Source organism: Trichomycterus rosablanca, chromosome 4 (assembly GCF_030014385.1).
Source record: "Trichomycterus rosablanca isolate fTriRos1 chromosome 4, fTriRos1.hap1, whole genome shotgun sequence".
NCBI classification, from domain to species: domain Eukaryota; kingdom Metazoa; phylum Chordata; class Actinopteri; order Siluriformes; family Trichomycteridae; genus Trichomycterus; species Trichomycterus rosablanca.
This window is the reverse complement of record NC_085991.1, coordinates 11,686,970-11,699,295: the sequence shown is the minus strand read 5'-3', so window position 1 is coordinate 11,699,295 and position 12,326 is coordinate 11,686,970. Positions and strand designations below refer to the sequence as shown.

At 38.5% G+C, this 12,326-nt stretch overlaps 1 protein-coding gene and 2 non-coding genes across 4 annotated transcripts; 1 reads left to right on the top strand and 2 right to left on the bottom strand.

Moving 5' to 3' along the window:
* Window positions 1-8,768: 8,768 nt before the first annotated feature.
* On the top strand, window positions 8,769-9,828 carry LOC134311403 (uncharacterized). Of its 2 annotated transcripts, none has more exons than XM_062993044.1 (3): window positions 8,769-9,266; window positions 9,345-9,500; window positions 9,592-9,828. In XM_062993044.1, exons 1-3 carry the CDS (start codon window positions 8,810-8,812, stop codon window positions 9,804-9,806), a joined length of 828 nt encoding a protein of 275 aa, XP_062849114.1. In that variant the 5' UTR covers window positions 8,769-8,809; the 3' UTR covers window positions 9,807-9,828. The 2 variants fall into 2 exon arrangements, with proteins under 2 accessions (XP_062849114.1, XP_062849113.1); XM_062993043.1 differs by having other exon boundaries at window positions 9,342-9,500.
* Window positions 9,829-11,376: 1,548 nt separating this feature from the next.
* trnap-cgg (transfer RNA proline (anticodon CGG)) lies at window positions 11,377-11,448 on the bottom strand. Its single transcript has one exon. It is a non-coding gene; the product is annotated as a tRNA-Pro (tRNA).
* Window positions 11,449-12,006: 558 nt separating this feature from the next.
* trnap-agg (transfer RNA proline (anticodon AGG)) lies at window positions 12,007-12,078 on the bottom strand. Its single transcript has one exon. It is a non-coding gene; the product is annotated as a tRNA-Pro (tRNA).
* Between the last annotated feature and the right edge of the window lie 248 nt (window positions 12,079-12,326).

Below are 12,326 nucleotides of genomic sequence, written 5' to 3'. Positions count from 1 at the left end.
TTGAAACCATTAAAAGTTTTGGGACTGTATAATATGTTCTGAAATGAAACACTAATGAGTAATTTTACATTAGGTACTCCTAAGTATAATTTTATTTTAATTCTTCTGTATTTTTGAATACAAATTATTTAATTTCTACACTGTGGTATTTGTACTTCTACTAAAATAAACTTCTGAGTACTTCCACTACTACTGGATACACATTATATCAGAATATACAGTATATACTACTTTATTACCAGGGTGTATATTTAATAAATCAATCTTTTAAATACTATTACAAATTACTCACCATAATTGATTGGGAGTTTGAACATTGTAAATTCTTCGGCGAATTGCTCGCCGGTGATGGAAAGCCTGTCTAATTGGGTCAAGCAGTTGCAGGCAACGTCTCACACGCCAACGCTGTATTCTGATGTTGCAAGACCGTAGTCCTCCTAGCACGTACCTTTCTCCTGCATTTGGGGTAGTTTGAAGGATCCTACTAACAATGTCTGCCAGAGCAGCATCAGACATTGCTGTATACGTCAGTTGACCAATTTGAAGTTGCTGTCTGTGCCTGTACAATGTCATTCTGCTGATTCCAAAGCATACAACTATTCTTTGCCAACTCATTCTAAGAGACAAACAGTAGGTAATTTGTTCATGTAGTATATTGTACTGAGGGCGACCAGGATGACCAGTTCTGATTGTTGGAGGTACACCTGGAGTAAATGTATCCCTATGTCTCATTTCCACCGATCTTGAGTTTTCAAATGAATTTATTAGGGAATGAAAACATGAATAGAGTGCCTCCAGTGCACCCAAACTTCTTTGACCATTACCCCCTTCTAACTGCTGGCGAATTAAAAGAAAATAAGAAATTGTCCGTGAGTATCCATTAAGCTCACAAAATAATCTTTCCAGTATCGTACTGTCATGTCCCATGCTGTCAGATTCCCTTGCAGTGTTCTGAATGCATCTCATTGTATTAGTGAAAAAAACAGTAATGTCCTCCTCATTACCATTTACTTCCACAAACAAAAAGTGACCTTGTAAAAGAAGGTAAATAAGTAGAAATGCCATGGCTAGCACAGCTTTCTAAGAAAGCTGTAAAGTAATTGTTAAAAGCCTGATTGATTTAAATGTTCTTTGTAGCTATACACTTTATCTACCAGTGCTCTGAATGCAGGCTCTGTTTTTAAGGCTGTAAGCCAATCAGGGGATGGGAATGTAAACTGTCTTCCTGTTTGATCAAACTAACTTCCTTTTTACATATATGCACCACCACACTAAAAGTTAGATGCATGCAAGAGTCTCTGAATAAGCTTATAGGGAATACCTATAAGAATTGAATTGCAATAGTCGATGCATGAAGTAACCAATGCATTGACTAACACTACCGCTGAATATTGTGATAAGGCCGGTCGTAATGTTTCAAAGATGAAAATAAGCAATGCAGGAAATGTTATTTATATGACTGGAGAGAGAAAGCGTACTATCCAGGATAACGCCAAGAGCAGATACAACTTTTTGAAAGTGCAGATTTTGGCCCAATAAGGAGTAACTCAGTTTTACTACTATTGAGTTTCAGATAGTTGGTTGTCATCCATATATGTACATCATGTAAACAGTCAATAAGAGCATTGGGAGGAAGGTCAGAGGTTGGTCTGGTAGACACATAAAGCTGCGTATCATCAGCATAACAGTGAAAACGGATACCATAGTGAAGGAAAATGTTTCCAAGTCATGCAGAGGTTGCCATGTCTCTGTGAGTGTCCGATCCATTATAAAGTCATTAACCAGAGAAGACTTGTTGGTAATATACCGAATGTTATAGAGAGCAAATTTATAACAAGACGCGTGTATAATTCCAGCTATTTTTTGAAGCGGCTTTAGCACACTGTGATCCACACCGCGGTTGTAGTTCCTTTGATGCCGTGCATCGGTAGACCAAAGGGGACATATAGTCCCAGCTCCAGTATTGCCACTGCCAAATTAAAATCAAAATGATGACGGAATCCACGATGAATATATCTTGGATGCCAGAGAGCAATGTCCAGATGAAAACGCATTCTCTCTGGGTACATACTGCGTCCAAAGCCGGTAAAGTTCTTCTGATGAGTATCTCAATCGATTAGCTGTAGCAAAGGCAGGTAGCATAGCGAAGAGAGTAATCCCTAAAAGTATCATTAAATTTTACTGTGATTCTGTCGCAGGTATAATAATTTAATTAAAACAGATAAAAGAAACAACCGAATAAAATAGAAAGGAAGCCGATAAAATAAGATAAAAAGAATAAAAACAAACAAACAAACAGACAGGATCCGTACAAGCAGCGCCAGCCATATGCACTCGAGTGACGAAAATTCTGTACATTTGAGTGTTTTCTTTGCTCATTTCAATTCAGTAAGGGCTTCCTAATGATCTGATAAAGTGAGCAAGGAAAACAATGAAATGTGCAGTGGGTATCCAGGACAGAGGTTAAGAAACACTGGTTAAGGTTAACAAGACAACCAAAAATATATTACTGAAATAAGTATATTCTGCTGAAACTCCTGAAACATGGTAAGATGGGCTGTAGGGAAGGTAATAGTCTGTGTACATGCACTCACAACTGGGTAGCAGATAGTGTGGTCTGGCATGCGGTCTAGACAGCTGTGGTTGAAATGGACCACTATCTTAAACCTTTGTCGCTCCGACAGGAGCAGGTGCCTGTGGGATTGTCCTGTAAGCCATTGCATCACCTCAGGGACAGTCATTTTCTCAGGGTCTTCAGAACCAGCATCTTATAAAATATAATACAGTAATATAAATTACAAAACAAGCATCACCAACTCAGTTCCTGCAGATCTAGGGGAGTTCCCTCCCAATCTTGAATGAATATCTGTGACTTGGAACTTCTCTCTTTTAATTTACGGTAAGAAAAACAAAATTAGTACTTGAATGTCTTCACTAGTTCCATTATGAAAGGATGGGGGAGAAATCAGGAGAGGAAATTGCAAACATTCTTGGTTGTGTTTGCCTTCAGGTTCCCATGTAAGTGATCACTGGTAAATATTTCAGCCCAATTCTTTGTGACGGACAAGACTAACAACGAATGAATGTAAAACAAGTTACAATCTACCTTGTCCACACTCCCAGACACAAAAAGACGACGGCAATGCTCCTAGTTTTTTTCCAAGATGCTCAGAAAGTTGTAGACATCTAAACCTTCTTGTATTTGCCTTAGTATCACAGTTCTTTGCATGGTTGCATGTAACAGAATGGCCTTACACATGAAAATAGAAAAGTACACACCAATGTGCATGATATAAAGAAAACACAAATGACATGTTCGAATGGTGTTATAGCTGCGGGTCTTACAGCAGTGGTTCTAAAAACCAGTTCTTAAATGTCTTTAGTCTCAAGACAGTTCACATTTGTACTCATCTTCACTTAGGAAGCGATAGTGAGCAGAGAAATTGAGCAAAAACACAGACTGATAGGGGTTTAAGAAACGGTGCCTTGCATTACAATACGTACCTAATAATGTTTGATTTACTCTCAGCATTTATTTGGCCAGTGTAGCCACAACAGATAATCTCTTCAGTGCAGGAGGTAAGGTCTTCTGCTTCCTCAATCTAGAATGAGGTTTATTTTTATAATAAATATACCAACATAAATTGCTATAGAAAAGGATTAAGGAGAAACATACCCTTTGTATCAGAGGGAACAACTCCAAGTCATGGACATTGTCTTTAGTTACAGCCATCAGCTCACCAGTTGCCAAGAAGTGATAACACCATTTCTGCAGGAAACAAGGAGCTGGGCCACCTAGAGCAAGGCTCACTGCAAAGACTTCCCCTGCAACTCTATATAAGAAAAAAAGTATAGCATCTAAAACCTCACTAAGAAAGATGTAGAGATTTCTTTCTAAACACTGATAGACTACAGAACGTAAGGACTAATATAAATTCCTTAGATGTTTAAAAAAACAATATGCATGACAAGTCAACAAAGATGTGAAAAGTTAAAATATCAGTGTTGTATTAAAAAATACTGAAATACATTACATACCTGAAAAGATAATTGTCAAGATCATTTAAAGAATACTTGGGTATTTTTCCTTTTCCTTGTTGCCCTTCAAACAGCCTGTCATCTATGCCAGAAATCATCTCTAAAACAAAATTTCACATGATATAAAAAACAAACAAACCATAATATAAGCTATTATACTGTAGATAGTAGGTTTTGTTCCACACAGATGTAGTGAGTGTAAGTGTGCACATGATGGCAGGCTCCATCTACATTTTATTAAACTCTGTAACAGGGCTGTACTGCTGGAAAAGGAAGTTAAAGAGAGGAAATGGTTTATTTATGCATAAGATATGATAGCAGGTGTTGAGCTACATTATTCTGCAGTTCAGTCATGGCATTGTTTGGATTTCTGTGTCTTCTTTCCATTGTTTTAGGTGAGAAATAACATCACATAACACATGAGAACCTTTATCCAAACCTTAAATAGAAGTTACAATGTATCTGCTGCTAGATTCTTACACTCATATCTTTATATATAAATAAACATTGTTCTTTATCTGTCCACAGGTTTTAATCACGCACAGGAAATTAATTAAGTTACAACCACTAAAACTGTCTTGGAGAGAAACTCTGTTACTTTATCCTGCAATTACAAAGGATCTGGTACAAATAATAACCTGCAGTGGTATCGTCAGTTCTCCACATTCAGACCAGAGTTCATTATTCTGATTAGTGAGGGTAATTATGAAAGAAAAGCTGATCCTCCAGTTCCAGGAATATCTGTAAAGATAAATGAAGATAAAAATCGAGTGGATCTGAACATCATCTCTGCTGCAGTATCAGATTTTGCTCTCTACTACTGTGCTCTGCAGCCCACAGTGACAGGAAATCATTCTACAGTATATTGTACAAAAAACAAACACCTACATTTAATCTGTTCTGCTGTTTTATGAAGAGGAAAATATTTAAATGTTTAAATCATGAATATTTCTGTCCTTTATTATTTCTCTGCATTAGTTATAAAATGTAATAAAAACCAGTTTTCTGTTTTTATGACTAATCTAAAATTATATAACAAAACATTATCTGGGAATGCTCTATTCTTTAATTTGAGTTTTTTGTACAGTGGAACCTCGATTTAGCGGACCTTCATTTAACGGATTTTGAATTTAACGGACAAAATCTGGAATGTCAGGTCTGATTGTTTAAAATTCCCGTGAGAAGTGTACCAGTAGTTCAGTAATTGTCCGCTAGCTGGCGCACGTCTCTCTGTTTGCATGACTAATATAGCATAAAGTTTGCATGACTTTATGCTTAAAAAAAGTTCTAGTGCTTAGTTATGCATCATCGCTGCTCCAGTAGCCACAAGCACTTTTTCACCACACAAGGTAAATTAAATTTCTCCCCAGTAGTACAGTACACCAGTTTAAATACAACCCAAATCAGAAAAAGTTGGGCCGGTATGGAAAAAGCAAATAATAAAAAAACACAGTTTCTTACATTTACTTTGACTTTTATTTGATTGCAGACAGGATGAATCTGAGATATTTCATGTTTTATCTGCTCAATTTTATTTTATTTATTAATAAACATCTATTCAAAAAAAAAATTGGGACGGTAAAGCATTTTGTGACGAAGTACTCATAAACCAGATTAGGAATCAGGTGCAGGTTTATTGAACAAACACAGTCGTAGTAAATAAGGCAGAACAAAGTAAAAAAACAGAGATCCAAACAATCAAGCAAACTAATCCAAAGGTACAACAAAACTCACAGTCCACATCATTTTATACAACCAAACATCCCTGTAATCTTACACTTTAAACCAAGCAAGCATCATTAGATCCAAGATCAAGTATCCAAAACAACTGTGTCAGTACAAATATTAGTGACATTTCAATTGTGTTTAAGTCATTTAATGCATCATAACTTTAGTGACTATCTACACTCAAAAACAACCCTATATCATTAGGCTATCCCTTCTGAAACAAACTGTACAGTTGGCACTATGCAGTCAGGCAGGTAACGTTCTCCAGGCATTTGCCCCAAACACTCTGGCGTCAGACTGCCAGATGGAAAAGCATGATTAAAATATTCAGTATGGCTGTGATTAATGTAAAGTTCTGCTTTCATTCCCCACTCAATCAACTGAAAATAGGAGGAGTTTGTATAGAACTGTATAGAAGCACAATCACCCCGTCCTTCCTTCACTTCTCACAATACAAACATGATGTTCCTGTGTTCTCTTCTTCTCTTCTCAGCTATACAATGTAAGTACATCTCAGTATTTTCATGCAGTCACAGTACACAATGTGTTTTAGTTTTACTGTATGACTGTATTTATTTATTACATCACATATAACATATTTATCTGATTTGCAGGGAAGAGTTTGGCACAGTCAATAACATCACTGAATGATACATTAAATGCAGCAGTGGGTCACAGCATTGTTCTCTCTTGTGAATATCAGAGTGCAAATAATCTGCAGTGGTATCGTCAGTATCTTGGATCTACACCAGAGTTTATAGTTTCTATCAGTGCATTTGGATCACAGCAGAGTTCTAGCATCTCTGGTTTATCAGCTACAGTTGATGGAACAAAAAACCTTGTGAATCTGAAGATCTCCTCTGCTGCAGTATCAGATTCTGCTCTGTACTACTGTGCCATGGAGCCCACAGTAACAGGAAACTCCTCTACACTGTACAAAAACCAGTGTATACAGATCACAGACTGAGTATCACATGGTTTATTTTTTTAGATTCACGACAGACTTATAAAGTCATATTATTTATATTAAATACAAAGATGTTTTTACTGACAAAATTTATAGCATAAATAAATTTATTACACATTTGGAAACTGAAAATACTAATTGTTGCAGTTTTGCAAATTAAATTTTTGCCCATTATTGCTTAATATAAAAGCTTCATCTGGAATAAAAGCAGGTCAGTCAAACACAAGCACTCAGAGTCTACAAACCTACACTGTTGTAGCACATGCAGAATGAGGCCTGGGATTGTCTTGCTAAAATAACCATGAACCTGCTGGTAAATGATGTGTCTCTCTACAACTTCATCATACACCTTTGCATCAGTGGTACACCACACAATGGGTGGTATGAAAGCACAATGCTATGGGTACAGATGCACCCCCATAACATCACATATGTTGACTTTTGCACCTTTGCTGTAAACAGTCTAGATGACTCTGTTTGTGTTTGGCACAGAAAACTTGGCATGGACTCCACTAGACCCCTGAAGGTGTGCTGTGGTATCTGGCACCAAGATGTTGGCAGCAGATCCTTTAACTCCTGTAAGTTGTGAGGTGGGGCCTCTATGGATCGGACTTGTTTGTCCAGCACATCCCACAGATGCTCGATTGGATTGAGATCTGGGGAATTTGGAGGCCAAGTCAACACCTCAAACTCGTTGTTGTGCTTCTCAAACCATTCCTGAAGCGTTTTTGCTTTGTGACGGTACAATATCCTGCTGAAAGAGGCCACAGCCATGAAAGGGTGTACATGGTCTGCAACAATGCTTAGGTAGGTGGTACGTGTCAAAGTAACATCCACATGGATGGCAGGACCCAAGATTTCCCAGCAGAATATTTCCCAAAGCATCACACTGCCTCCGCCGGCTTGCCTTCTTCCCATAGTGCATCCTGCTGCCGTGTGTTCCCCAGGTAAGCGACGTACATGCACCCGGCCATCCACGTGATGTAAAACAAAACGTGATTCATCAGACCAGGCCACCTTCTTCCATTGCTCCGTGGTCCAGTTCCGATGCTCTTGAGCCCATTGTTGGTACTTTTGGCGGTGGACAGGGGTTAGCATGGGCACCCTGACTGGTCTGCAGCTATGCAGCCCCATACACAACAAACTGTGATGCGCTGTGTATTCTGACACCTTTCTATCAGAACCAGCATTAACTTCTTCAGCAATTTGAGCTACAGTAGCTCGTCTGTTGGATCAAACCACACGTGCCAGCCTTTGCTCCCCATGTGCATCACTGAGCCTTGGCCGCCCTTGACCCTGTTGCTGGTTTACTACTGTTCCTTTGTTGGACCACTTTTGATAGATACTGATCACTGCAGACTGGGAACAAAAGCTGCAGTTTTGGAGATGCTCTGACCCAGTTGACTAGGAATCACAATTTGGCCCTTGTCAAACTCGCTCAAATCCTTACGCTTGTCCATTTTTCCTGCTTCTAACATCAACTTTGAGGATAAAATGTTCACTTGCTGCCTAATATATCCTTACCACTAACAGGTGCCATGATGAAGAGATAATCAGTGTTATTCACTTCACCTGTCAGTGGTCATAATGTTATGCCTAGTAGGTGTAGTTATCAGATTTTCGGATTGAACCAAGATTCCGGGGACCCATAATTCTGTGTTTCACCATCCAGCTCAGATCATGAGGATTACCACACACACACACACACACACACACACACACACACACACACACACACACACACACATACAAAAATCTATTCAGGGTTTGGTCAGTAATATTAACTTCAGTTAGATTTGCAAGAAATGCTTGTTTGTGTGTGTGTGTGTGTGTGTCTGTGTGTGTGTGTGATCTCTGGGGGTGTTCACATACTTTTGGCTATACAGATCTACACTGGGCGTGTCCACATCTGAAGTAAATGTTAAAGACACTGAGTGGTGCTGTGATCATCAGCTCTGCTCTCAGCTCCAGCACACACTGTGACATCATGATGATGTCACAACATTCTACAAGCTCTGATCTGAGCTCCTGTGCTGGTGCTGCTTCACTTTGAGACGGAGCATCGAAGCAGCTAAAATGTTCTGGTTCAAGAAGTTGCGGTGTTGTAGCGTCTTGTCTGATGAGGATGAGGAGCCGCACAGACCCAAACCTGAGAAGAAGGAGAAGAAGAAGAAATGGTGGCAGAGACTCAAAAAGAAGGACCGGCAGGAGGACACAAACGTGGAGGAACATCAGATGATGGGAAACGAGGAGAACGCAGGGATGAGTACCCAGGTTCTGCAGGACCAAGGGCAGGAACCAGAGGTACAGGTGATAGAGATAGAAGAGAAGAACCAGGTGGAGCCGAGCAAGGAGGAGAATCGGATGATGGGAAATGAGGTGAATGTAGGGATGAGTACACAGGTTCTACCGGACCCAGAGGTACAGGTGGTACAGATGGAAGAGAAGAACCCGGTAGAGCCGAGCATGGAGAAGAAGAACATGGAGGAGAAGAAGCCAGAAGAGCAGAACCCGGTTATAGAAGGGATTGAAGGTACATCTTGAAGTGTGGTTTGAGCTGTGTGGTGTTTAATCCATCATGGTGCTGAATCAGGTTTCATTTCTCCAGCAGATCCACTTCAGGCTGTTCTGGAGAAGATCTTCAGGTCCTCTGATGAAGTGGTGCAGCAGCAGAACGTCCAGGACGAGCATGTTCTGATTGCTCCCACATTTATAACCCAACTTGAAGAGTGTGAAAAACTGATGAAGACCACAATGGAGAATCAAGGTGGATTATTTTTAGATTTAGATCTTTATTCTAGTGAGCAGATGAAGGCTGGAGTGTTCCTGTAACGTGTGTGTGTGTGTGTTTTGTGTAGGCATGTTGGACCCCGCTGGCGCCCCCGTGTCCCCCCTCTCCATGCTGAAGCTGAAGAGAACGAGCCGCTGGACCGAGCGCCCTGTAATGGTGCTGCCATCCTCACAATACGTCTCATCGGCTCTGCTGTGTTCTGCAGCGCTGTGGCGTCCTTCAGAACGTCCTCGCTCCACAGGGATCGTCCAGAAATTTTTCCTTCATCAAAATACAAATTAAGTTCATTAAAAAATAAACAGCTGGATTTAGTTCTGGTGCTTATTAAAGGTGAACTGATGAATGTTTACTGGCTCCTGGGATAGTAAATAATGTGGAAACATCTGAAGAACATGGAGGAACCAAACTGAACTCACATCTTCAGATGTTCTTCTGCATTTTTCTCAGAAATTTAAATCCTTAATTATTGTTTTATATTCTTGTTATAATTTGATAGCGGAGATTCATGAGCAGTTCCTCAAAGGTTGTGGTTTGTTTTTGTCCTGACGGTGCAGCGTAAATTATTTTTACAGTAATAAAATAATAATAATAATAAAAAAAAATAATAATAATAATAAATAATAATGATATTAATAGTAATAATACATGTCTCAATGCACAATGGTTAAACTAGCTATCTAAATAACAACGCTCAGACTGTGAAACAAATATTCTAAAGGAATAAATACAGCAGCTACAACATCAAAACTGCTGTTTTTATTTTCACTTTTACACACAGAACATTTAGCAGCATTTTTGGTTTCACTTACGTTCCAGCTGTTGTTCAGGTGACACATCTCGCTTTACGGCCTGTCGTCCAATGTGTCTACAATTGGAAGATGTGGATGTCAATCAAACGTGATGGACCAATGAGAATTGACTCAGAGTTGAGATTTCCCATTAAAGTTCTGTCACGTTTTTAGATTATTAAACCTTGCTGGATTTTGAAGAGGACATTCTTACTTTTTTAATATAATGTTGTGTTATGTATGCTTATTCGATGTACAGCACTTTGGTCAACGTAAGTTGTTTTAAGAGTGTTTTATAAATAAAATTTACTTACTTACTTACTTACATCTGTGGCTAAACGGGAAACGATGTGGAGCCGTGCAGCATAATGCAGTGAATCTGGCTTCGATTTAACGTTTAACACTCAGTGCTGTAATTCTAAACAAAAGTGAGCTTTTTAGTGTAGGCGGTTTGACTGTATAGCACCTTTTTGTTTTTTAAACATCAAACAGCTACTAGCTTGCCAAATTGCTAATATAATTGCAAAATCAACTAACTAGAGCCTTAACCAGACTGTCATATTGTGCCACGCCTTTACAGTTTAACATGTTTTAAAGTCATAAACCATTTAACAGTATATTTACAATGTATTATTAGCTAGTTATCATTAGCCATTTTAAGCGTACATACTCATGCCCGTTAGTTTAATATTCAACATCCGTTTCACATTCGGCATTCTGGTTTATATAAGTGCTTGAAAAAACATTTAAGAGCTACTTATTTGATGAATTCTTACACATGAAAATAGGCAAATATTCATAACATATATTGTGCATTTATTCAGAAAAATGAAGCAATTAAAGTGTCATATAATTTGATGTATTAATGTCAAACTAATTTTTATATACATACACCAATGTCTCTCACCTACTACAAACCTTGTACAAAACAATACAAAAAAATCATTTATAATAAAGTTATTGTGCAAATAAATAAATACATCTATTTAAATCTTGTATCATTTGATTAGATTATAATGTCAAACCGTTTTATATAGACACATGGACTAAACGTGGGTAAAAAAGGGCTCGTCCGGGATTTGAACCCGGGACCTCTCGCACCCGAAGTGAGAATCATACCCCTAGACCAACGAGCCAGTCTGGCTTAGTGTCAACACCATGTTGACTGGTTGCACTGGGAAGTGTATTCATGACAAAACAAAATTCAATGCAAAGCTTCATTAAAGCATTTCTAACAGTTTAAGCATGAGGTGTCATTAAAGACTCGCTTTGTCAAATTAAAAGACTTGGAAGCATTTGACAGGAGCTGTTTACGTTATGTATCATGTTTATCCACCCAAACTGTACAATACAAACGTTGTGACGCTGTCTTTAATCGGTTAGTTATACAAAAGATTTTGCAACATTTACATTACCATGATATTTTATCTTGTCGTGTTGACTTCATGCTCCTTGCTGTTTGGATTTTGTAAACATTTTCAATGCTTTGAATTTGCCCAAAGATTCTAAAATCTGTAGAAGAAAAAAAAACTTTAAGCTGACTGGAAGAATTGTTATGAAAGGTATTTACATCCTCATAAGCTCACCAACTTCTACCAGTGTATCAGCATGTGTCATTTTTGTTTGATCATTAGATTTTAACGGGACTCTTGATGAGTTTTTTGTATAGTTCAACAGAGCATTTGACTAAATGAGGGCTCGTCCGGGATTTGAACCCGGGACCTCTCGCACCCTAAGCGAGAATCATACCCCTAGACCAACGAACCAGCAGGAACAAGAGTCTTTGTGTTACTTTGATCTGAGTGACTGACCTTCAGAACTATGTTGTCTGATTGAGCTGGTAAGTGTGATCGGTGCTTGCATTACAAAACTATCAAAACCTCCAGTGTCAGTACATAGACTGGTTATAACCTCTTTTTAAAGAGCTGAAACATGAAAAATATTTAAAGGCTCCAAACAGTAAAAACTTCTTTTAATTAGTCAACTGTCAGGACTAGGAAGCATTTGAAAGCTT